This window comes from Cajanus cajan, chromosome 3, assembly GCF_000230855.2.
Source record: "Cajanus cajan strain Asha chromosome 3, NIPB_CcT2T_4, whole genome shotgun sequence".
NCBI classification, from domain to species: Eukaryota; Viridiplantae; Streptophyta; class Magnoliopsida; order Fabales; family Fabaceae; genus Cajanus; species Cajanus cajan.
The window spans coordinates 34,438,787-34,466,585 of record NC_138519.1 but is presented as its reverse complement, the minus strand read 5'-3'; the positions used below and the strand labels follow the sequence as shown (position 1 = coordinate 34,466,585).

The 27,799-nt window shown below is 34.0% G+C and overlaps 1 protein-coding gene across 1 annotated transcript; it reads left to right on the top strand.

Annotated features, from left to right (window-relative positions):
* The first annotated feature begins 23,370 nt into the window (after nt 1-23,370).
* On the top strand, nt 23,371-27,085 carry LOC109819174 (2-alkenal reductase (NADP(+)-dependent)). The gene is made up of 5 exons (XM_020384803.3): nt 23,371-23,627; nt 24,322-24,499; nt 25,576-25,742; nt 26,316-26,398; nt 26,538-27,085. The coding sequence occupies exons 1-5, from the start codon at nt 23,394-23,396 to the stop codon at nt 26,914-26,916; spliced, it is 1,041 nt and encodes a 346-aa protein (XP_020240392.1). The 5' UTR covers nt 23,371-23,393; the 3' UTR covers nt 26,917-27,085.
* Nucleotides 27,086-27,799: the final 714 nt, after the last annotated feature.

Below are 27,799 nucleotides of genomic sequence, written 5' to 3'. Positions count from 1 at the left end.
AAGCTTTGTTAGATCTTCAGATATGGAAAATCTAGGTGCTTTGTGGCAACCTTTCACACTACAATTGCCTCACAATACTCAAGAAATACAATAGGAGAGAGAGAGAGAGAAATTTCGAGCTCTAAAGAGTCCTGGACGAAATTTTTGGGGTCCCCTTGAACTGTGCCCGAGATTTCTTATTTATAGGCATCAGATGTGGGCCGGAACGGCCCGTTCTGGATTCGGAATGGCCCGTTCCGGATCTGAATGTTATGTGTTAATTTTGCACCCTAGAACGACTCGTTTTGAAATCAGAACGAGCCATTCCAGAAAACCAGAACGGCCCGTTCTGAAATGAGAACGACCCGTTCTGGGGTACAAATTAATACTAAATTCTCTTTTCCAGAACGACCCGTTCCAAACTAGGTTTGTTAGGCCTTTTTAACCTTTTAGAATGGCCCGTTCTGGTTTAGGAACGACCCGTTCCAGATAAAGTTTTTTAGCCCCTTTGATTGGTTTGGAACAGCCCGTTCTGGTTTGGAACGGCCCGTTCCAACCTACAATTTTTAGGCCTTTTAGGAGCCTCAGAACGACCCGTTCCAATACAAGAATGGCCCGTTCCGGACTTGGGAACGGTCCGTTCTGATTTTGAAACAGCCCGTTCCGGGCCACTAAAAATAGTTGATTTGGGCTTTTGGGCCCTCTAATGTCCTATCTTGTTGTTTGTATGCCCCCGGACGAAATTGGGTGTCTACAAGTGCCATTCTAGGATTTTCTCTTTTGAGTGCTAGCCTTTTTAATGTGTCTTAATTTTTGCTTGTCTTTCTTGGAATTCTTATGTTTGTCTCATTAATCTCTCTTTGAGTTTAGCTTTTTAATTGAGCTTTTTCATTTTTATTCCTTTGGCCTCCTTCTTGCTCTTGGTTGGTTTGTTGTCTTTGGGTGTAGGTGAAGCACTATCTCAAAACCCCTTAGCAAAATTCTTTGGGGGATTGAGAGGAGATTAAATCCGTGAAGGTCCCAAGTACCTTGGAAAGGTTACCATACTTCAAGAAGTGTAAACACTAAAGGAGAGGACTAACCCAGTTTATTCTTTGTGAAGGAAGCCAAATTGGAGGAGTTGAAGACCTTTAAATTTTGAGGAAGAGCTTAGAAAAAGAGAAAAATAAAATGAGAAAAATAATGAAGAAAGAAAAAGGTTGCTTGCTAGGTTAGTTGTGGGAGGAGAGGCTAGTGGTTCAAGACCAAGAGTCTCTTCCCCTAAATCCTCAAAGGGTAAAGGGGTTAGAATACCCTCAAGTGTTCATGAGGAGGAAAGACATCATACCCAACCTCCAAGTGATAACTTCTATAGTAGTCATCACAATGATGATTACTATCAAAGACCCCCAAGGCAACCAAGACATAGGGAGTCTTCCAATAGGGAACCCAACATCACTCTTCCCCCATTTCATGGCAAAGACAATGTTGAAAATTATTTAGATTGGGAAATGAAAGTGGAACAATTGTTCTCTTGCCATGGAGTGAGTGAAGAAAGAAAGGTTTCTTTGGAAACCCTTAGCTTCCAAGGGCATGCCATGTATTGGTGGACCTCCTTAGAAAAAGAGAGAAGAATAAACTATGAGCCCCCAATTCAATATTAGAATGAGTTCCATAGTGCCTTGAGGAGGAGGCATATTCCTCTATACTATGACCGTGAGCTTATGGACAAGCTATAAAGATTGAAACAAGGGTCATCTAGTGTGCAAGAATATAGGTAATCTATGGAGTTACTAATGATGAGGGTTGGGATAAGGGAAGAAGAGAGGACCACCATCTCAAGGTTTCAAAGTGGTCTCTGATAGAAAAGAATGGCACAATCCAAGAGGGGGGTGAATTGGATTCTATGACCCTTTAAAAATTATCAGAGTATTTAGGATCTTTATTTCACTTAAACTTTTCTAAGACTGAATTTTTCAAATGAAGCTCTCTTAAAGACTTGTTATGAAAGTATGAATGCAATATGCTTTCTTGATTACAAAATTGTGAGGTTCAAATATAATGTTCTAATTCAGATTTAAACCAACAAGTTTCACATACTCATGTTAATCAAGAATTATCTTCTTTAATGTTCAATCAAGCAATTACTCAAAGTAAAAGATAAGGTAGAAGAAGATTGCACAAGTCTTTTATACTGGTTCAGCCACTCCACATGTGACCTACATCTAGTCCTTAATCAACACCTGATTAAGATTTGTTTCACTATCTTAAGCAATAAGGTTTACAAGCACACACACATGCATATACTTCAACACAAAAGATAACCACTTTCTTGACCCCAAGAAAGCACCCCTTGTAGAACCCACTACAAGAAACCTTACCACTTGAGAAACCCTTCTCAAGATTTTTACAAAGATTCACAAAGAATAAAGGAACGAATTAACCTGGAATTCTTGAAGCAAATCTTAATCTTCCCCTTTTTAAGATATGATGATGATGATCTCACAAAGTTTTTCACAAACGTTTTTGCTCTTGGATTTCACAAAGAAAACTCTCCAAGATGTCACAAAGACTCCCCAAAACGTTTTTCACAAATTGATTATCAGTTCTAACTCAAATGTCTGAAGTTTCTCAAAGTTCAAACTATTTACAAAATTTTCAGACGCAGATAATCGATTATTTTAAAGAATAATCGATTATTTTGTTCTTCAGGTTTTCTGGAAACCAACCAAGAACAATATAATCGATTATTTTGCTGGATAATCGATTATTCCAGAGAGTTGTTTCTGGGATAATCGATTATTTTGGCAAATAATTGATTATTGCAGCAAGGCATCCCATTTTTCCTGTTGCTGGAATAATCGATTATATTTAACGATAATCGATTAATTTGTGTTAGTTTTTAAAACTTCGTTTTTAAGTCTCAAAATAACTTTCCAACCTTTTCACTCATCATCATATACCTCTACTTAGCTTTAGATATAGATTTGCTTATGCACAAAGCATACTAAGCACACACAATATAAAATCTCATTCAAAACAACTTAATTTGTAAACTCTATTACATTGCTCCATTACATAGCATTTTCTTGACTTTTCTTTGACTTTGTTTTTGTGCTTCCAAGTTGTAAGTTGTTGTTGTACACTTGTGTTGTGATCATCAAAACTTTTTTAGGCTTCAAGCTCTCCTAAGCTCAACAATCTCCCCCTTTTTGATGATGACAACCCATGATTATCAATCCAATGCTATTGTGCTTCAATCCTCATATTGTGCCTTTAATTCCAACATATAAAACCTGCACACTACACACACACAAGCACAATACCTGCAAAAACAACAACTAATACACACAACCTTTTCTTCCCCTTTGGCATTATCAAAAACAATACAAGCCATATCTCAGTCAAAAGTTGTGATTCAACAATTTAACCACAATTCAGAACAAGTCAAGCCAAGAAAAACATTACAAATAATATCATAAACAGAGCATTCCAATCAAAACCATCAACACTCAAAACAGAGTATTGTAATCAGCCATTAATCAAGGCTCAAGTTGCTCACAAAACTCATAAACAGAGCATTCACATATGCTCACAAAAACAGAACATACTTGCATCAGCCAAGCAAAACAGAATATGAACTCATATGTTGACAAAACAGAGCATTTCAGTACTAGCTTTCCAAATCACAATTTGAACCACAATCAAGCCATTAACAGCAAAATAAGCTCCAAATTCATCAGAATTTAAATTGTTCATCAGAATTTACCAAACATTAAAATTGTTCAGAAATTAAAAACCTTACAACCAAATCGAAATTAATTGTTCCAAACTAGAATTAAAACTCCTAATTAAAACTAAACAGAATCACAACAAAGATCAATCGTCATCCTCTGGTATGCCAAGGTGAGTCTTGAGCAGCCTCACTTCATGATCCAGGTCATCAAACCTGTCAAGAATACCGGAAAACAAGGATTCATGTCTCCTTGACATTTCCATGACCGCATCAATCTTGTTGATCATCAATTGCTCAAAAGGTGAAAACGGCTTCAAATCCGCTTCAGGCTCCCTGCTCGGTTCAGTTTCCACCTGTGGTGGCTGATCTTCATCGTGTGACGGAACACCGTCTTCATCGGTTGCCTGCTCCGGAGTAGGAGGTACATCACCTTTAAACACCCATTTGTCTTCTTGTTTAAGCATCCCCATGTGATGCAATGAAGACATCTCTATTTTATTTGAAGCATGCAAAACTATTTTTCTGTCTCCAGACAATTCTACACCAGCAATTTCAAAAATCTTGGATAACAAAAGAGCATAAGGAATTGGGTCGTCTTCCTTTCGCCTTGCCTTCCACATATAATCATTTACGACCGATACCCAATCGATCTTGATTTTCTTCTTGATAACATGCATCAACAAAATTTCATCCCTTGACATTTGTGCATGATTGTGCAACCTGGGTTTCAACATCCAAGAAATAATAAAAGAAATTAGACGGGAATTCTTTTTCATACCTCCCGCAAGGAATTTCTCATAATTGGTGTTCACCGGGTTCCTTTGACAGTCCCGGAAGGTTGTCAGCTCTTCAAAATCCCCAAAGTTGAAAGGTTGGGGTTTCTCCTGTCCAGTGCCACTCAGCCCCGCAGCAGCCTCCAATGTTGGTCCGTCCAACCGAATCATTTTCCCTTTCACCACCGATTGCATAATGACGTCGTTGCTTGTGGCAAAACAAAGGAATAACCTTATCAACTCAGGATAATAAGGTCCATCCATCTCCAAAAATCTCTTCAATCCTTGGTGCTCCAGAAGGGTTGGAAAACTGAAACCCTCATTCTTAAACCATTCAAGTTTAAGGGTCTTCGAAGGAATGATTCTCCGGCCAGCATACCACTCAAAATAATATTCTTGAGTCTTCTCATCAGGGAACCACTTTGAAATCAGTTGCCCAGAGGGTAGAGGTCGTTTTCTCCCCCTCACTTCAAGCTTCTTTGGTCTCTTTGATGAAGATGCCATGAGTGGGTGTTGAAGAAGATGAAGAAGATGAGAGATTTGAGAGGGTTTGAGAGAGTTAGGGTTTGAGGGTTTGAGAGAGAATGAGAGAAAATGAGAAAAGAGAGGGTTTATGCCCTAATGGCTTCTAAGTGGGAGGTTATAGGAGGTTCCAAACGTTTGGCGCACACTAAACTGTTTAAACGCATCAAGAATTTTAAAAACTGCCTAGATAATCGATTATTTAAGCAAATAATCGATTATTTGCATCAGTAACAACCCCTTAAAAGCACAATCTGATATAGTTAATTGATTATTTTCAAGATAATCGATTATTACAGAGGGTATTTTCTCCTAACACAGTCCAGATAATCGATTATTTACCGAATAATCGATTATTCCAGTGACTTTTCAGATTCCAACTCCCATATAATCGATTATTACCCAAGATAATCGATTATTACAGTGACTCTTGAGTTCCTTCTTACCAGATAATCGATTATTGCCCAAATAATCGATTATTTCAGAGGCTCTTGGAATTCTTCATGTTCCAGATAATCGATTATTACCCAAATAATCGATTATTTTCGTGGGTTTACTTAAGATAATCGATTATATCTTAAGATAATCGATTATTCCAGAGAAGTTTTGCTTCTCAGAAATTTTAACTTCTCAAATTTCACCAAGTCTTATTTGTCACTTTAAATACTCTCTTCCAAACATCTCTAATTATCATTCTCAAAGCATGCTCAATTTAAACATGATTCATTGATTATTCCCAATTCAATTCTCAAATTGTTGAATCTTTCCCTTGATAGAGGTTTTGTAAAAATATCAGCTAGTTGTTTACTAGTTTCTACAAACTCTACAACACAATCATTCCTTTGCACATGGTCTCTCAAAAAGTGGTGTCTTATCTCAATATGTTTTGTCCTAGAGTGCAAAATTGGATTCTTGGTCAGATTTATTGCACTAGTATTGTCACACCTCAAAGGAATTTTATTCAGCTCAAATCCATAATCTCTTAATTGTTGTTTCATCCAAAGAATTTGAGCACAACAACTTCCAACAGCTATATACTCAGCCTCAGCTGTACTCAAAGCAACACACGCTTGCTTTTTGCTATGCCATGAAACAAGTGCACTACCTAGTAAGTGACAAGTTCCACTTGTGATCTTCCTATCTAGTCTACACCCAGCATAGTCTGAATCTGAGTAGCCTATCAGACTTAGTGAGACTCCCTTTGGATACCACAACCCCACATTGGTTGTACCTTTCAAATACTTAAGGATTCTCTTCACACTCTTCATATGAGATTCTTTAGGATTAGCTTGGAATCTTGCACATAGGCACACATCAAACATTATATCAGGCCTACTTGCTGTCAAGTACAAGAGTGATCCAATAATGCCTCTATACTTTGAACTATCAACAAAAATTCCTTTCTCATCTAAGTCAAGATTGCAATTGTTTGATATAGGTGTGGCAGCCTCCTTACAACCTTCCATACCAAACTTTTTTAGAAGTTCATTGCAATACTTGCTTTGACTTATGAATATTCCATCATGCATTTGTTTGATTTGTAATCCTAAAAAGAATGTAAGCTCTCCCATCATTGACATTTCAAATTCTCCTTGCATGGTTTTAGCAAATTCTTTACATAGAGAGGTATTTGTAGATCCAGACACAATGTCATCCACATATATTTATACATACATTGTATCATTTTTAAATTTCTTGACAAACAATGTATTATCCACCTTTCCTCTTTCATAGTCATTCTCAATCAAAAATTTTCTCAACCTGTCATACCATGATCTAGGAGATTGCTTCAAGCCATAGAGTGCCTTTTTGAGCTTGTACACATGATTAGGATTCTTAAAGTCCACAAAACCTGGTGGTTGTTCAACATACACTTCCTCTTGTATCAACCCATTGAGGAAAGCACTTTTCACATCCATTTGATACAGCTTGAAATTCTTTATAGAAGAATAAGCAAGAAGTAATCTAATGGCCTCTATCCTTGCTACAGGGGCAAAAATCTCATCATAGTCAATCCCCTCTTCTTGGTTATACCCCTTGGCCACTAGTCTTGCCTTATTTCTTAGAATTATCCCATATTCATCAAGCTTATTTCTGAAAACCCACTTGGTTCCAATAATTGGATAATCTTTTGGTAATGGCACTAAATCCCACACTTCATTTCTTTCAAACTGATTTAGTTCCTCTTGCATTGCCATTAACCAATGTTCATCTTTAAGTGCTTCATCAATGCTCTTAGGTTTAACTTGTGACACAAATGCCATAGTGTTGCAAATGTTTTTAATAGCACTCCTAGTTGACACTCCCTTACCAATATTTCCAATTATGTTATCCATTGATAAGTCTCTAGAAGTTCTCCATTCCTTGGGCATTTGTTCACATGTTTCCTTTGCTTTCTCATGTGATTCACTCTCCTTAGGTACTTCACTTGTTTCATTCTCCAATAGGGATTGATCAAACAACTCAGTTAAATCTTCAATTTCAGTTTGTCTAGTCTCTTGCTTATTTGACTCATCAAATACCACATGGACAGATTCTTCTACAACTAGAGTTCTCTTATTATAGATCCTATAAGCTTTACTATTTGTAGAGTATCCTAGAAAAATTGCCTCATCATCCTTTGCATCAAACTTTCCAAGTTGCTCTTTCCCATTATTCAGCACATAACATTTACACCCAAACACTCTAAAATATGAAATGTTAGGCTTCTTTCCTTTGTATATTTCATAGGGTGTTTTCTTTAATATAGGCCGAATCAGAACTTTGTTTAACACATGACAAGCAGTGTTAATAGCATCAGCCCAAAAATATTTTGGCAAGTTTGTTTCATTCAACATTGTTCTAGCAAGTTCTTCTAAGGACCTATTTTTCCTCTCAACAACCCCATTTTGTTGAGGTGTCCTAGGTGCTGAGAAATTATGGTTTATACCATGTTCCTCACAGAATTTTTGAAACATTATGTTTTGAAACTCACCTCCATGATCACTTCTTATAGAGGTGATGTTTGAACACTTCTCATTTTGAACAAGTTTGGAAAATTTTCTAAAGGCATTAAAAGCATCATTTTTATTTGCAAGAAACATAACCCATGTATATCTTGAGTAGTCATCAACAATCACTAAACCATAGTAGTTTCCTCTTAGGCTCATGGTTCTTGAAGGACCAAACAGATCCATGTGAATTAATTGTAAAGGTCTAGTTGTGGAAATCTGATTTTTGCTTTTAAAGCTAGCCTTCACTTGCTTGCCCTTTTGACAAGCATCACATAGTTTGTCCTTGCCAAACTTGAGTTTAGGTAGACCAACCACTAATTCTTTCCTACACAGCTTATTCAAATGATCCATATGAATATGTGCAGCTCTCCTATGCCAAAGCCATATATTTTCTTCTTGGGTTATTAAACACTTAGTACTTGAGATTGCTATTGAGTGTTCTAAGTCAAGCATGTATATATTGTCAATTCTTTTTCCTATGAATCTGATTTCTTTTGTCTTTTTATCACAAATCAAGCAACATGTATCATCAAATTTGATTTTAAAGCCTTTATCACTTAGTTGACTAATACTCAACAAATTATGTTTCAAACCATCAACAAGCAATACATTTTCAATCAATGTTTGAGAGGAGGAATTACCAACATTTCCATGGCCAAGAATTTTCCCTTTGTTGTTGTCACGATAAGTAACATACCCTTCATTCTTCAATTTCAGACTTGAGAATTTTGAAGGATCCCCAGTCATATGCCTTGAGCAGCCACTGTCAAGATACCAAAGTAGATTTTTGGCCCTCAAGCATTCCTACAACACAAATTCAGAGGAAAAATTTAGGTACCCATGTGAAGGGTCCTTGTTGGTTAGTTCTCAGCCTTTGACTCTTTTCAACCCAAACCATCTCTCCATTTGGAACTCCATATTTTCTAGAATAGCAGTTCCTAATTGTATGGCCTCTTTTATAGCAATAAAAACAAGTTGTTTGTCTAGAAAAGTTGCTTTTAAATTTTCTAAAATTTTGGTTTTTCACAAAAGCTTCTTTCTTTGACTTAAATGGCATGCTCATGCTTTGGTTAAACCCAAGTCCACTCTTATCAAAAGTGTTTCTTTGTTTTCCCAAAAGAATGTTTAAGTTTGAATTTCCATTTGTGAACTTTGCAAGAGTTGATCTCAAATCATCATTTTCTTTTTCAAAAGTCTTGCAATGTTCACAAACATCTTTTGAGGAATGAGCTTCACTAAAGTTAAACATAGTTTGAAGATTTTCATGCTGATGCTTCAAATCTTCAAGCTCTTGTTCAGCTTTAATTAAAGCATTTTCATACCATTTCAGCTTATTTTTCAGCTTTGAATTTAAGGCTCCTAATCTTACAGCTTCTTCATGGATTTGTATAAAAGCTTCTTGGAGTTGATCATAATCCGGATTTGATTCAAGGTCAGAGTCACTTACAATTGTGTCTTGGTCAGTTCCAGCCATCAAGCACAAGTTGTTCTCCTCACATTCAGATTCATCACTTGATGTGCTTGAGTCATTATCTTCCCAAGCAATGTAGGCTCTCTTCCCTTTTCCATTTTTCTTAAATTTCCTCTCCTCTTGTTGCTTCTTCAAGAGATTTGGACACTCAGCTTTCATGTGTCCCGGTTTTCCACATTCAAAGCAATTGAAGGAGGATGTGCTTGCTTCCTCTTTCTTGTTTTTCTTTTTATTGAATTTGTAGGGGGAATTCTTCTTTCTTCTCATGAACTTTCTGAACTTCTTCACCAGCAAATTGAAGTTCTCGGTCTCGGAATCATCGAAGCTTGTTTCTTCACACACCTCTTTTCCTTTGGCAGATTTCAAGGCTTTCAATGACACTCCTTTGCCTTTCTTATCTTGCTGCTCATGTTCATCAAATATGTGCAGCTTTTGCTCATGCTCTCTCAGCTTCCCAAAGAGAGTAGCTAATGTCAAGGAGGTCAAATCCTTTGATTCTTCAATGGCTGTCACTTTTGCTTACCATGATCTGTCCAAGCATTGAAACACTTTTAAATTCAGCTCTTCCTTCTCAAATTTCCTGCCAAGGTCAACAAGGTGATTTATCAAGTGTGTAAATCTCTTTTGAAAGTCAGAAATAGATTCACCATTTTGCATTCTAAATAGCTCATATTCTCTTATGAGGGTATGCTTTCTTGATCTCTTCACATCACTTGTTCCTTCATGAGTGACTTGCAAAGTGTCCCACATTTCTTTAGCAGATATGCATTGTGAGATTCTAAAAAATTCATCAATAGACAATGCAGATGTTATGATGGTTTTTGCTCTCTTATCATGTTGGGCTCTTTTCTTTTCCTCATCACTCCACTCACTCCAATGTTTTTCCTTTAGCTCATCACCATTTTTTTTCATAGGGATATAGGGTCCATTTTCTATAGCATCCCATACAGCAATATCAATAGCTTCTATGAAAATTCTCATCCTAATTTTCCAATAGACATAGTTTTCACCATTGAAAATAGGAGGTCTATGAATAGACACACCCTCACCATAGGGTAGGTTGTTGTTGGCCATTTTTGAAATCTTGAATAACTCTCAAGAACCTTGCTCTAGATACCAATTGATAGAAAAGAATGGCACAATCCAAGAGGGGGGTGAATTGGATTCTATGACCCTTTAAAAATTATCAGAGTATTTAGGATCTTTATTTCACTTAAACTTTTCTAAGACTGAATTTTTCAAATGAAGCTCTCTTAAAGACTTGTTATGAAAGTATGAATGCAATATGCTTTCTTGATTACAAAATTGTGAGGTTCAAATATAATGTTCTAATTCAGATTTAAACCAACAAGTTTCACATACTCATGTTAATCAAGAATTATCTTCTTTAATGTTCAATCAAGCAATTACTCAAAGTAAAAGATAAGGTAAAAGAAGATTGCACAAGTCTTTTATACTGGTTCAGCCACTCCACATGTGACCTACATCCAGTCCTTAATCAACACCTGGTTAAGATTTGTTCCACTATCTTAAGCAAGAAGGTTTACAAGCACGCACACATGCATATACTTCAACACAAAAGATAACCACTTTCTTGACCCCAAGAAAGCACCCCTTGTAGAACCCACTACAAGAAACCTTACCACTGGAGAAACCCTTCTCAAGATTTTTACAAAGATTCACAAAGAATAAAGGAATGAATTCACCTGGAATTCTTGAAGCAAATCTTAATCTTCCCCTTTTCAAGATATGATGATGATGATGATCTCACAAAGTTTTTCACAAACGTTTTTGCTCTTGGATTTCACAAAGAAAACTCTCCAAGATGTCACAAAGACTCCCCAAAACGTTTTTCACAAATTGATTATCAGTTCTAACTCAAATGTCTGAAGTTTCTCAAAGTTCAAACTATTTATAAAAGTTTCAGACGTAGATAATCAATTATTTTAAAGAATAATCGATTATTTTGTTCTTCAGGTTTTCTGGAAACCAACCAAGAACAATATAATCGATTATTTTGCTGGATAATCGATTATTCCAAAGAGTTGTTTCTGGGATAATCGATTATTTTGGCAAATAATCGATTATTGCAGCAAGGCTTCCCATTTTTCCTGTTGCTGGAATAATCAATTATATTTAACGATAATCGATTATTTTGAGTTATTTTTTAAAACTTCGTTTTTAAGTCTCAAAATAACTTTCCAACCTTTTCACTCATCATCATATACCTCTACCTAGCTTTAGATATAGATTTGCTTATGCACAAAGCATACTAAGCACACACAATATAAAATCTCATTCAAAACAACTTAATTTGTAAACTCTATTACATTGCTCCATTACATAGCATTTTCTTGACTTTTCTTTGACTTTGTTTTTGTGCTTCCAAGTTGTAAGTTGTTGTTGTACACTTGTGTTGTGATCATCAAAACTTCTTTAGGCTTCAAGCTCTCTTAAGCTCAACAGTCTCAACCTTGAAATAAGAGACAAAGTTGGACTCGTACCATATAGAGATTTGAATGAACTTGCTCAACTTTGTTCTAGAGTGGAACATCAACTTAAGAGAAAAACTTTTAGAAAAGACTCCACTCTTTCTTATTCTAAGAGTTTCAAGAAGGTGGGCCCCTCTTCCAGACCTTTTCCTAATGAAAAAGAAAAAGAAAAAGAAAAGGATAAAACCACTCATAGGACATCTTCCAAAGAAACTAAGAAAAGTGACATCAAGTGCTTTAAGTGTCTTGGTCGAGGGCACATTGCCTCTCAATGCCCAACAAAGAAACCCATGATTTTAAGGGCCAATACCACTTTAGTAGCCTTGATGAAGCTACTTCTTCTTCTTCAAGTAATGAGGAAGAAATTTTAGAGTCCGAGGAAGAAACCTACCCTTGTGAAGGAGACTTGTTAATGGTTATAAAGCTTCTTGGAAACCAACCTAGTGATCTAGATCAATCCCAAAGAGAGAACTTGTTTCATACAAGGTGCAAAGTTTTAGAAAATACTTATTCTCTCATTGTGGATAGTGGATCTAGTTGTAATTGTTGTAGCACTAAATTAGTGGATAAGTTAGCCTTAACTACTATACCCCATCCAAAACCTTACGAATTACAATGGATCAATGAGGAGGGAGGTATTGTAGTTAATCAACAAGTGAATATACCTATCTCCATTGGAAAATACAAAGATGAAGTTTTATGTGACATAGTGCCATTGGATGCTAGTCATATTCTACTTGGAAGGCCTTGGCAATTTAACAAAAAGACTATTCATGATGGCCTTACCAACAAAATAAGTTTCCATCACTTAGGCAAGAAAATTATGTTGTGCCCTCTATCACCTTCTCAAGTGAGTGAGGACCAACTCAAAATGAAAGTCAAAAAAGAGGATGAAGAAAATAAAAAGAGAAAACCAAAGAAAGAAAAGAAAGACCTTCCCCTAATGAACAAAGAAGGGGCTACCAAGTTTAGAGGCAAGTGTCCCCTCTAAAGAAGTTGTTCACAAAATTCATTTATCCCTTAAGAATGACATTAAGAAAACACTTTTGATTGAACAACCTTTGTACCTTCTCTACTTCAAAGAGACACTAGTTGCCACTAGTCATGAGCTTGAGTCTCTACCTCAAGAGGTTCAAAAACTTTTGAAAGAGTTTGATGACCTATTTCCTCAAGAAGTTCCAAGTGGACTTCCACCTTTATGAGGGATAGAACATCAAATAGACCTCATACCGGGTGCTAGTCTTCCAAATAGGCCTGCCTATAGGACTAACCCTCAAGAGACCAAAGAGATAGAGTCTTAAGTTGATGACTTGTTGAAGAAGGGTTGGGTTCAAAAGAGCCTTAGCCCTTGTGCCGTCCTCGTTCTTTTGGTGCCCGAGAAAGATGGCAAATGGAGGATGTGCACCGATTGTAGGGCCATCAATAATATTACAATAAAGTATAGGCACCCAATCCCTAGGTTAGATGATATGTTGGATGAATTGCATGGAGCCATCATATTTTCCAAGATTGACATTAAAAGTGGTTATCACCAAATTCAAATTAAAGAAGGTGATGAATGGAAAACCACTTTTAAGACCAAATTTGGTTTGTATGAATGGCTAGTGATGCCTTTGGCCTCACTAATGCCCCTAGCACTTTCATGCGTCTAATGAATCATGTTCTTAGGGATTGCATAGGAAAGTTTGTAGTAGTTTACTTTGATGACATACTTGTATATAGCAAGACCTTAGATGAATATCTTGGACATCTAAGAGAAGTCTTAATAATTCTTAGGGACAACCACCTCTATACCAACTTTGAAAAATGTACCTTTTGTCAAAATCAAGTCAATTTCTTGGGATTCATAGTTGGAAAAGATGGAGTGCATGTTGACCTCAAGAAAATAAAAGCCATCCAAGATTGGCCCACCCCAAAAAGTGTTGGAGAAGTTAAAAGCTTTCATGGTTTAGCAAGCTTCTATAGAAGATTTGTGAAGGACTTCTCCACACTTGCATCCCCTCTTAACGAACTTGTTAAGAAGGATGTACCTTTCATTTGGGGTGAAGCCCAAGAACAAGCCTTCCAAACTCTAAAAGGAAAACTCACCAATGCACCCATTCTAGCCCTTCCAAATTTTTCTCAAACCTTTGAGCTAGAATGTGATGTTGAGATTCATGGAGTGGTGAATCAACTCAAACTTGGAGAATGAAGGTTTTGATGATAACAAAATATGGTTTATGAGAATCAAAGCTGACCAAGGACATCAACAAGTCAAAAACAAAGTCAAGAAGAAGATATGGCTATTATGATGTGTAATAGGGATAGCTCATAAGTTGTATTATTTTGTTTAGCTTATTTTGCATGTGTGTGCTTTGTGCATGAGTCCATCTTTATCTAATTTGACTAAGAGTGAGTATGATGATGAGTTAGGTACTTGAAAATTTATTTTGAGATATAAAACAGAGTTTTTGAAAACTGACTCAAAATAATCGATTATCATTAAATGTAATCGATTATTCCAGCAACAGGTGAAAAGGATGCCTTGCTGTAATAATCGATTATTTGTGAAATAATCGATTGTCCCAGGAATCACTCTCTGGAATAATCGATTATCCTACAAAATAATCGATTAATCTGTTCTTGGTTGATTTCCAGAAATCATGAAGAACAAAATAATCGATTATCCTTTAAAATAATCGATTATCTAGTTCTGAAAATATTATAAATAGTTTTCACACTTTGAAACTTTAGAACAGAGAATGAGTTAACAATCAAAAAGAGAAAAACGTTATTGTGAAGTCTTTGTGACCTTCTTGGAGTGTTTTCTTTGTGAAACCAAGAAGTAAAACATTTTTCAAATGCTTTGAAAAAGATCATCATCATCGTCACATTCTTGGAAGAGAAGGATTGAGATTTACTTCTGAATTCACAGTCTGATTTGTTCAGCTTCCAGGTGAATTCATTCCTTTAATTCTTTCTGAATAATTGTAAATCTTGAGTAGGTGTCTCAAGTGGTAAGGAATTCTTGTAGTGAGTTTCTACAAGAGGTGCTTTATTGGGGTCAAGAAAGTGGTTATCTTGAATGTAGGAGTATATGCATATGTGGTATGTTTGTAAACCTTCTTCATTGAGATAGTGGAACAAATCTTGATCAGGTTATGATTGAGGACTGGGTAGGTCACATGTGGAGTGGTTGAACCAGGATAAAAGACTTGTGCAATCTTCTCTTACCCTTATCTTTTACTTTGAGTAATATCTTGAGTGTGTGTTAAAGGGAATAATTTTGATTAACATGTTTGTATTCACAACATTGCTTTAAACTGAATAAAAGAGTTGCATATTGATTGTTCTTAACTTTGAACTTTAAACCCTAAGAACTCTGAAAATTTTTAAAGTGTCATAGAATCCAATTCAGCCCCCCTCTTGGATTGAGCCATTCTTTTCTAACAATTGGTATCTAGAGCAAGGTTCTTCAGAGTTATTCAAGATTTCAAAAATGGCCAACAGCAACCTACCTTATGGTGAGGGTGTGTCTATTCATAGACCTCCTGTTTTCAATGGTGAAAACTATGTCTATTGGAAAATTAGGATGAGAATTTTCATTGAAGCAATTGACATTGCTGTGTGGGATGCAATTGAAAATGGACCCTATATCCCTATGACCAAAGATGATGATAGGAAGAGAGAAAAACATTGGAGTGAGTGGAGTGATGATGAGAGAAAAAGAGCCCAATATGACTATAGAGCAAAGAACATCATTACATGTGCATTGTCTATTGATGAGTTTTTTAGAATTTCTCAATGCAAATCTGCTAAAGAAATGTGGAACACTTTGCAAGTCACTCATGAAGGAACAAGTGATGTAAAGAGATCTAGAAAGCATACTCACATAAAAGAATATGAATTGTTGAGAATGAACAATGGTGAATCAATTTCTGATTTTCAAAAGAGGTTTACACACTTGATAAATACCTTGTTGATCTTGGCAGGAAATTTGAAGAATAATTAAATTTGAAAGTGTTGCAATGCTTGGATGGATCATGGCAAGCAAAGGTTACTGCCATAGAAGAATCAAAGGACTTGGCTTCATTGACCCTTGCTACTTTCTTTGGAAAGCTAAGAGAGCATGAGCAAAAGCTGCATATATTTGAGGAAAATGAACAACAAGACAAAAAGGGCAAAGGAGTGTCACTAAGAGCCTTGAAACCAGTCAAAGGCAAAGAAGTGTATGAAGAATCAAGCTCCAAAGATTCTGAAATAGAGAACTTCAACTTGCTGGTGAAGAAGTTTAGAAAATTCCTAAGAAAGAATAGGAATTCCCCCTACAAGTTCAACAAGAAGGCTAATAAGAAAGAGGAAGCAAATACATCCTCTTACAATTTTTTTGAGTGTGGAAAACTAGGACACATAAAAGCTGAATGTCCAAACCTCTTAAAGAAGCAACAAGAGGAAAAGAAAATGAAGAAAAATGTCAAAGGAAAAAGAGCCTACATTGCTTGGGAAGACAATGACTCAAGCACAACAAGTGATGAATCTGAATTTGAAGAGAACAATTTATGTTTGATGGATGGGGCTGATCAATACATAATAGTAAGTGATTCTGACCTTGAATCTAATCCAGATTATGATCAACTTCAAGAAGCATTCATTCAAATTCACAAAGAGGCTATGAAATTAGATGCTTTAAATTCAAAGCTTAAAGACAAGCTGTCATGGTATGAAAATGCTTTAATTAGAGCTGAACAAGAGCTCGAAAATTTGAAAAATGAGCATGACAATATTCAAACTATTTTGAACTTCAATGAAGCTCATTGTGAAACCTCCCCTTCTTCAAAAGTTGTTTGTGAAAATTGAAAGGCTTTGGAAAAGGAAAATGTTGATTTGAAAATCACTCTTGCAAAGTTCACAAATGGAAATGCAAATTTGAATATCATTTTGGGAAAGCAAAGAAATATTTTTGATAGAAGTGGACTTGGTTTTAATCAAAGCATGAACATGCCATTAAAAACAAAGGAAAGAGTTTTTAAGAAAAACCAATTTTTCAGAAAATACAAAGGCAATTTCATTAAACAAACAACTTGCTATTATTGTTGTAAGAAAGGTCACACAATAAGGAATTGCTACTCTAGGAAGTATGGTGTTCCAAATGGAGAAATGATTTAGATAAAAAAGAGCCAAGGGTTGAGAACTAACCATCAAGGACCCTTCACATGGGTACCTAAACCCTTTTAGGAACTTGGAACGGCCCGTTCCAAGTTGGGAACGGCCCATTCCAGTTTTGGAACAGCCCGTTCCAATCTTCTAAAATCAGTTTGTTTGGGTTTTTGGGCCTTCTAAAGTCCTGTCTTGTTGTTTGCATGGTTCGGGAGCTCCTTCCCTCCATAACAGCGGTCTATTTCCTTGTTTGTATGCCCCTAGACGAAATTGGGTGTCTACAATTTTCATTAACAAGTCTTTTAAGGAACTTCTTTGAAAATTCATATTAGAAAAGTTTGAATTGAAATAAAGATCCTAAGAACTCTAAAAAATTTTAAAGTGTAATAGAATCCAATTCACCCCTCCTCTTGGATTGAGCCATTCTTTTCTAACATGTGATGCATCCGGTTTTGGCATAGGTGTCGTGCTACTTCAAGGGGGACATCCCATTGCCTATTTTAGTGAAAAATTTCACGGGGCCACCTTGAATTACCCCACCTATGACAAAGAGTTGTATGCCCTTATTAGAGCCCTCCAAGTTTAGGAGCACTACTTGGTGACTAAGGAATTCATTATTCATACCGATCATGAGTCACTCAATTACATTAGAGGGCAAGGGAAATTAAACAAAAGGCATGCTAAGTGGGTTGAATTTCTTGAACAATTCCCTTATATTATCAAGTACAAAAAAGGAAAGAATAATGTAGTGGCCGATGCTCTTTCTAGGAGACACACATTACTCTTCTCCTTAGGGTCTCAAATCCTTGGATTTGATAATCTAAAGGAATTGTATGAACTTGATCAAGATTTCTAATCCATCTTTGCCAAATGCCTCTAAAAGCCTTTTGATGGATTTTACTTGCTTGAGGGATATCTTTTTAGGATGGGAAAACTTTGCATACCTCAAGGATCCATTAGGAAGCTTTTGGTCAAGGAAAGTCGTGAAGGGGGACTCATGGGCCACTTTGGGGTTGATAAAACCCTAAGTCTTTTAAAATCAAAATTTTATTGGCCACACATGGGAATAGACGTACAAAGGCATTTTTCTAAGTGTATTACTTATCTCCAAGCCAAATCTAGAGTAATGCCTCATGGACTCTATACACCCCTTCCTATAGCTAGCTCCCCTTGGGTTGACATTAATATAGATTTTGTGCTTGGTCTCCCAAGAACCCAAAGGAGCTTTGATTCTATCTTTGTGGTAGTGCACCGTTTTAGTAAGATGGCTCATTTCATACCATGCCACAAAGTAGATGATGCTAGCTATATTGCTAAGTTTTTCTTCAAGGAAGTGGTTCGTTTGCATGGTCTACCCAAGACTATTTTGTCCGATAGGGATACGAAGTTCCTAAGTCACTTTTGGAAAATATTATGGGAAAAACTAGGAACCAAGCTTGTATATTCCACTATGTGTCACCCACAAACTGATGGGCAAACCGAAGTGGTGAATAGATCCCTATCCACATTGTTAAGGGTTATATTGAAAGGAAATAAGAAAACTTGGGATGATTGTCTCCCCCACATAGAGTTTGCCTACAATAAGGTAGTTCAAAAAACTACTAATCTATCCCCTTTTGAAGTTGTATATGGCTTTAACCCTCTCACCCCTCTTGACTTACTACCACTCCCTAATACTACTTCTTTGTTTCACAAAGAAGGAGTATCAAGGGCTAATTTTATCATTCAATACCATGAGAAAGTCAAGAGCCAAATTGAGAAACAAACCCAAAAGTATGCCAAATATAACAACAAAGGGAGGAAAAAGGTGACTTTTGAGGTTGGGGATTAGGTTTGGCTTCATTTGAGAAAGGATAGATTCCTTACTCAAAGGATGTCCAAACTCAACCCTAGGGGAGATGGACCTTTCCAAGTTCTCCAAAAAATTAATGACAATGCATATATTTTAGATCTTCCCTCTGACTATGGAGTTAGTTCCTCATTTAATGTTTGTGATCTTACACCTTTTCTAGAAACTAATGATATGGATAATCTTGAAGATTTGAGGACAAATCCTTCTCAAGAAGGAGGGGATGATGGAGGACCACCCTTGGAGTTTCATATTGGACCCATTACTAGGTCCATGGCTAGGAGAATGGAGGAAGATGAAGGAGACACCATACTAGAGCCATACTTATCATGAGTGTGGAGTATTGATTCATCTCCTAGAACCATTTTGAGTAGTATATGACTTTATTGCTTTATTTCCTTTTTTTACCCTTGTATTTTGGGGTACTTTAGGTAATAGGATTTTATTATGTATTTTCATTTAGCCTTTGTATTATGGGGCAAATTAGTTTAGGATTTATTTTTGGGCTTAAACCTTGACTTGTGAGGTCAAAAGTCCACTTTTTCTATTTTTAGGTCAAAGGGTATTTTGGTCTTTTGGTAGGAAGGAACCCACACATCATCTAGGGGTTCATTTAGGTTGCATTTGGGCTGCATTACACGGCCATGTAACCCTAAATGCAACCCTAGATACCTTCCCACTCCTATAAGTACCCTTAGCCTAGTACCTTGTACACACTTTGGATTATATGAATTTGAGAGAGCATTTTGCCTCAAATCCTTTCCATAGTCACTAAGTCTCCACGGCCTACTTCTCCTTTCTCCTCCCTTGAGTGAGATTAGGGTTCCTTGAGTTGCCTTCACCTCCACTTAGTGAAGAGAGCCAACCTAGAAGCACCCAAAACACCTCCCTCCCTTTATCTTCCATATTCGCCCAACCTTCCCATTTCACGCCCACCTTCCCTAAATCCTCCACCCTTGAAGGAACATCCACCCTTAAGGTCATCATTTTGGCCTTAGCAAGGAGCTTCTTCCTACCTTGAACGTCAATGATCAACCCCATGGTGGAAGGAGTCCATCAGTATATGTATATGTATATATTATTGTTGTTATATCTTGTTGTGTGTTTGACTATCCGACTATCTCCCACGCCATGAGACAAAGTGAGATGTTTCTTACTCCTTGTTTCTTATTGTTCATTTTTGGATGTTATTATAGGTAAGATTCATCAAAATGGTGATGATATTAGTGATGAAGCCTAGTCTTTGCTTTTGAAATTTTGCTCTCATAGGATGTGACATTAGGGAATAACATTGATTTCTTTCGTTATGCTCTTAGGACAATTATTACTTCTAATGTATTAGGTTTCAATTAGACTTTAATTTATTATTAGTTAAAAATGTGATACTTTCCATGTTGAACAATTAAGATTTATTTATGAGATTTTTTGATTCAATTTTTATTTATTTCAAGTATTATAGCATTTGATGTAAAGAGTGTCACAATTTTTTTTTTAATTTTGTTTATTTATTTCAAAATTCCATAACTAATATTATTATTAATATTTTATTTTATTATGTTATTATAGTTTCAACTACCAATGATTAATATTTTTTGTGTGTGGGAAATCTCATGAAGAAATAATGCTTTAGAAATTGTTTGAAAAAAAAATACTTTAAAAGTTGTTATTTTTTTATTATTTATATTTATATTAAAACTGTTCATAATTAATAAAATTAATGTTTTATTGTGTTGTTACACTTTCTATTTCTTATAATTAATTTTCTTACATGAATTTCCATTACAATTTCTTATACCTGAAATATTATTTTACGTGGATTTTGTAAAAAAAAAATTAGCATAAATTTTCTTATCTAACTTACTTTTTAAAAAAATGACGTGAATTTTTGCTGCAATTTTTTTATATATGAAATATTTTTTTTATGAAAATTTGATGAAAGAAATTTTAGCGTGATTTTATTATTTTTATTCATTTCAAAATTATTCATAATTAATAATTAATATAATTAATAATAAAAATAAATATAATTAATATGTTATTATGTTATTATAGTTTATAATTAATTTTTTTTTTGAAAATCTCGTAAGAAAATTATACAATATTATAAGATACATGTATTTTACATATTGATTAATACTTATTATAATACCATTTATAATTATATTAATATTAATAAATTATATAATTGATATTTTTTTGTCTTTACGATTTTCTATATTAATGTTAAGATATTTTTTTTATTGATTAATATTTATGGTAATACAATACTTATGGTAATACAATTTATAATTAATATAGTTTTAAATTTTATAGAAATAATATTTTGTGTGAGAAATTTTTCCTAAAGTAATCCTTAATGTTTCCAATGACTTCAACTCTAAAGTTGTAATTTGCTACGAATATAATTATTTTTTTATAGAAAATCTCATAGGAAATAATATAATGAAGAGAGATTGCTGCAAGCTGTTAGTATATATATATATATATATATATATATATATATATATATATATATATGTGTGTGTGTGCGTGTGTGTGTGCGTGTGAATTAAATATTTTTTTAGTCCTTATAATTTAAAAAAAATATAATTTTAGTTTTTATACTTAAATTTTATTAGAAAATTTGTTAAATATTCTCACATAAAATTTATTTACTAGTATTTTGTTAGTGATCAAAACATAACATTAAATCTAGTTGATTTTACATAATCTTTTCAATTTGTTACTTTTATATATGTTATTAGTAATCCAAGAAATTAAAATAAAATTTTACAAAGATTAAAACACAACAATTTTTAACTTGAGAAACCAAAAATAAGTTTACTCTAAATTTAAAAAACTAAAAATATATTTATACGCACACAAAAATTATTGTATAAAAAATTAATGACAAAGTTGTTCGCTTTATTATAAGTAACAAATATAAGATAAGATAGTCTTCAATAATCTTATATTACTAAAGGCAAAAAACATAAAAGAAAAAATAAATTTTAATTTATTTTTAATTTTCTTTCAATTTTTTAATTGATAATTTTCGATATTTTACTTTATGAATTATAATGTTTGAAATATGAAAGAAATGGTAACATAATATTTGTTTGATTTTTGTATTTTTTACGATTTTAAAAATAAGATGATACATATTGAAACTTAAAAAGGATAAAAAATTAAAGTATTAGAGAAATATAGTTAATAATTAATTAGTGTTTATAATTATTAATATTTTGTGATTTTAATCTATTCTATTATTCACACTAGTAAATAATAAAATATATTTATTTTAAGTTGAATTAACAAAGTGAGAAAGTTAAGTAAAGAAATAAATATAATATTTTATAATTAAAATAAAAAAGTTCATATTGTAAAAAAGTACAATTAGCGTTTTTTTAAGCCTTATCTTTGAGTCTTCATAAATCAAATTAACAGGCAAATTAGAAAACTTTAATGACTTCAAATTTTATTTAAATATTATAATAATTTTTTACATAATATATTATTTAATATTTTAACTAAATAATATCATAATAATAATTAATTTATTATATTATTCATCATTGATTTAATTATGATTTGATCAATAAATTATAAATTAATAATTTATATCTTATATAAAATAATTCGACGGTGCAAAAAATTTTGAGTAAATTTCATGTACAAGATATCATAATATATATAATATATAAATAATTTTTTTGTAAGTTATTCACTAAATAAACATAGTAATTTAGTCGTTCAAGATATTTTAACTACTTAAACAATTTGAGTTCAAGTCCTTTTTTTTTTTTATAAATGTTTAAAATTATTTAGAAACTAAAATGATAATAAATTATATTATTTAAAGATTCAAATAACAATAAATTGTATATGTTAAGAATTTAAATAATATTATTTATTTAAATAGTTATTTGTTATTATTTTGGCACGTAATGTTATTTTGATCTGTAATATGATGTCATGTACTATTCATCTACCTTGTGATCAATGTCACAAACAAGAAACAACGTTCCAATTTATGAGTTAATTTATGAAATTAATTTGTCATTTTTCATATATCAAAATCTAATATAACAGTGCCCCCACAAAGCCAAGGACAAAATGGTAATTCACTTGTAAGAAAGCGCAAGGGTTGTTTCTGCATGTTAAGGCAATCAATGACATTCTGGTTTTAAATCGTCTTTTAACAGAAAAATACACATAATTTGTAAGTAACTCTTTTTTCTCTTGAATTTAATTCAATTTATTCACAAACATAAAAAAGAAAAAATATTTTAATCACTAAATTAGTTTAATGATTAAAAAAGACGAGGTTAGAATAATTAAAAACATGAAATATAAATTTAATTTATATCGGGATTATTTTTATAATTTTTTTATATTAAAAAATATATATTTGATTTTCCTGTTTTATCCTAATCCCTACGACCCAACACAATATAACACAACACCGAGTTCTCAACACTGGAATGACACACAGCATGGAGCAAGTGAGGAACAAACAAGTGGTTCTAAAGAACTATGTCACCGGTTTCCCCAAAGAATCCGACATGAACATTGTTGAAAGCACTGTGGTTTTGAAGCTTCCAGAAGGTTCCAGTGAGGTCCTCCTAAAAAATCTCTACTTGTCCTGTGATCCATACATGCGACTCCTCATGACCCAGGACCGTACTGTTGGAACTGGCACCTACACCCTTGCATCTGTGAGTCCTGCACTCTCTTTCACCACAAAACTTTTTTACTCTTTATCATTGAACATGATTTACAAATTTCAGATTTCACAAGGAACAAGTGAAACATGCCTCAATTTTCACACTTTTAAGAAAAATGTTGATGTAACATCTTAAGCAAAGTGTGTCACTTGTTCAAGGAATCTGCAGCATTGAAAATTTGTTCGGTAATTTGAACTTAACAAGGAGTTGTTGCATGCTAGGAAGTCGGTTGCGTATACCGTGTTGATTTTACGCCTCTTTAGTGAATTGGGTTGATTAGAACAATATTGATTTGATATGCCTAAAAAGTTCCAAGGTTAAGATAGTTTATAAACACTTTCCCTCTTTAATCCATCGAGGCTGACGACCCAACAAGCTTCAAGGCTGACGACCCAACAAGCTTCAAAGTGGGCAATACCTCAGATGGTGCATTGAGAAAATTGAATTTTGAAGTTTATTTAAGGATTTTGAATTTCTAAGGTCCAATTTTAAGAAGAATTATGTTAGGTTGGTATTAGTGCAGCATAAGGAACGGATGAAACATGCATCATTTTTTGTACTTCAGAGAAAAATGTTGGTATAACGATTTTATTAAAGTGGCAATTAGTCAGGGAATTTGCAGTGTTAAAAATACGTTAATCATATGTATAAATGTAGCTAGTAACTTTCTGTTGAGTAATTGCAGCCATTAACAGGATATGGCGTGTCTAAAGTGCTGGAATCTGGACACCCAGATTATAAGACAGGCGATTTTGTGTGGGGGATTACGAAATGGGAAGAATATAGCTTCGTCCCCTCATCTCAAATACGCTTCAAAATTGAGCATACTGATATCCCACTTTCGTACTATACTGGATTTCTTGGTATGTTTTCAACAATTTCAATTTATGTTGATTCCTTGTGAATGAGACACTTGATGTCAGTATGATCTGCAAGCCTAGCTTATGAAGTTTTCATGTGAATGATGTGATAAATAACACCTTTCTTTGTCTAAGTATCACTAAGATAAGGGGTTAACAATCATAGAAGAGATTCAGGGAGGCCTTTTATGTAGCTTGTTTGGGTTTGAGTTCTTAAGAAGGTGTTTGAATATAAGCGTGGTTGAATACAAACTTAAAAAAGTTTTTGAGAGCTTCTCTATTGAAAATAAAAAATTATTATTTTTTATTTTTATTTTTTCAGTAGAGAAGTTCTCAAAAGTGTTTCTGAACTTTGCACTCAAGTAGACTCTGCTTGAAAATAGCTTATGACCTTCTGGTATAAGCCAAGTATTCTGAAGGCTTATCTCAATAAGCTTTACAACAATCCTTATCATAATAAGCTCTTTGAATAAGTACTTATTAAATGAGTGCTTATTTAAATAAACTGTTTACATAAAAGCATTCACAATTGGATGTGGGGTTGTCTAGCTACTTGTTCCTACATTGCTTTTCCCTTTTATTCTTTTGTTCTGTGAAGGTTATATGGCTGGACTTGATTATTTATTCATCTTGGCTAACCAGTTTTGGTTTGGGGGAAAACCAGATTGATACCTTTATCTCATTCTGGATTGGTAGCTCATTATTTTTGTGTATATTTTACATCCACATCTCTGTCATAAACTCCTTTTCGTTCATAATTTTTTATCTAAGAAGCACAGTAACTTCTATATAGTGGTTGTGTCATGTAACCATGTCAGGTACGTATCCATGTTGGATACTGCATGGACACTTCAAATATCGTATCCATATTCTGTATCATGTCTGTTCTTCCAAAGATCTTTTATTTTGCTATTTTATGCTTTTTGTCTTGAGTGTTCATTCTGCTTTATTGAATGTATCTTAGGAAGGTTGCGTGCAAATGTAGGAGTATTCATTCTGCTTTATCTTAATGTATCTGCATAGGTTTCTATGATTTTGTTGTGCCTTTTGAGCCATGATAGTTTCTTCTTTGAACACAGGTATGCCAGGAATGACTGCTTATGCAGGTTTCTTTGAAGTAGGCTCTCCCAAGAAAGGAGAAAATGTTTTTGTTTCAGCTGCCTCTGGGGCTGTTGGTCAACTTGTTGGCCAATTTGCTAAGATGACTGGTTGTTATGTTGTTGGAAGTGCTGGAAGTAAAGAGAAGGTATTTGTTTAATTATTGCTGTTATACATGCCTAAATAAATGATTAATTGGCTTCAACATTAAAATATTTGTTCCTGTTTAAAATACTACTACTTCTATTTTGAATAGCCTAATTACAACCACCAAAGCCTTTCTATCGGGTGGGGTTGAATTAGTCTAATAATATTACAGAAATTCCTAGGAATTTATTTCCTTCAATTATAAATCCTTTGGCTGTGGAAAATTTTGAGGCATGTTGCATACTTTTGTGGTTCTCCAAGACTATTGTTCCTGTTTGTTTTAGTCAATGCAGGGTATTGTTATTAATGCAGGGTATTAGAATTTTCACTCTAATATATATTTTTTTATTCATATACGTGGATTAATGTGTTTATATGTTCATGCTTGTTTACAATGTGTGCAACTTCACCCCTTCCCATTGCACCAAGAAAATAAATTTACAGCAGAAACCATTAGTGCTTGTGCTTCTTATAAAATTCTGAGCAGGAACAATTGTTGTAAAGCAGTGTGATTAACAAGGCTAGAAATCCATTCAGTTTAATATTCACTTAAATGCATGCGTCTTGCATGCAGGTGGATCTGTTGAAGAATAAATTAGGATTTGATGAAGCTTTTAACTATAAGGAAGAGCCAGATCTCAATGCAGCTTTGAAAAGGTCAATATTTAACATTTTCCTGACAGGAATTTTACTGTACACTGTTTATTTCCACAAAAGTAGTTATAAGTTATTGTACCTGATAACACAATCAACACTAGTGGTGAGTAGTGACACTGGATATCAATTTACAAATCAGGTACTTTCCAGAAGGCATTGACATTTACTTTGAGAATGTTGGGGGCAAGACACTTGATGCAGTACTCCCAAATATGAGGGTCCATGGTCGCATACCTGTCTGTGGAATGATATCACAGTATAATCTTACACAATTGGATGGTGTAACAAATTTGGCAAATCTCATATATAAGCGGATTAAAATGGAAGGTTTCATTGTAAATGATTTCTATCATCTGTATCCCAAATTCTTGGAGCTCCTCCTGCCTCATATCAGAGAAGGGAAGGTTGTGTATGCAGAAGACATTGCTGAGGGCCTTGAGAATGGCCCAGCAGCTTTGGTTGGTCTCTATACTGGTCAAAATGTTGGCAAACAAGTGGTCGTTGTTGCTCGTGAGTAAAATTATATATATAAAAATTTTATCCCCTCAACTTCTCTTTGTCGATTTCTTGTTGGATATTAATTTTTCTTTGTATGGTGTATGCGGTCAACTTTCATTGTGTTGGTTGTAATTACTGATTGATTGATGTTTATTGAAAATAAAACCTCCTATATGTGCAATTTTGTTACTTATAATTGTCATATATTGAAGATGAGAAAGAAAAATTCATACGGATAAATATAAAAATATTTTATACGTTGATTTAAATCTACGTAATAAAGTATCATATAATTTTAAATTTTTTTAAAATTTATATTTATCTATAAATTATGATTTTTTAATTTAAACGATTGAATTGTTAAATTTTGATGTAAAATATGACTTATTGAGTAGAATAAGTCTATTAAGACTTATTCTTAGAATAAGTGGATCTCTCTTTATATACATATATATATATATATATATATATATATATATATATATATATATATATATCCACAAATTTATGGACATTTTGATATCTTCTAACAGTAGTGAAGTGTAGGATTGGAGAGAACTCAAGAGTTGAAGTCCAAGTCTTTGGATTAATGAGAAAATGTGTGCTTTGATGTTTTTCTTTCTAGGTTTTCAGTCCTTCATATTACCACCGGCCAAAGTTTAGTTTGTTTAACTAGCCGAAGTTGTTTAGTTATTGAAAGTTGATTGAAGGGTTACACTGATTGAATAGGAGGAAACAAGAAGGGTGTTAGAAAATAAATTGAAAAAACCTAAATAAAACCGATGGAGAGGTGGTTTAATTGTCCAGCCAAGTAGAAGTAATTTACTTTGACCTTTAAAAGATTACAAAACAAGTGTAATAACAATAAATATCTTTAGAAGCACTGTCATACCCTAGAACTCC

What these genes read in the sequence shown, in the direction of transcription:
- LOC109819174 (XM_020384803.3), top strand. Translation starts at nt 23,394, where the DNA reads ATGACACACAGCATGGAGCAAGTGAGGAACAAACAAGTGGTTCTAAAG. An exon ending in GTACTATACTGGATTTCTTG is followed by an intron (nt 24,500 to 25,575) that starts GTATGTTTTCAA and finishes CTTTGAACACAG; the next exon opens with GTATGCCAGGAATGACTGCT. An exon ending in CTCAATGCAGCTTTGAAAAG is followed by an intron (nt 26,399 to 26,537) that starts GTCAATATTTAA and finishes TTTACAAATCAG; the next exon opens with GTACTTTCCAGAAGGCATTG.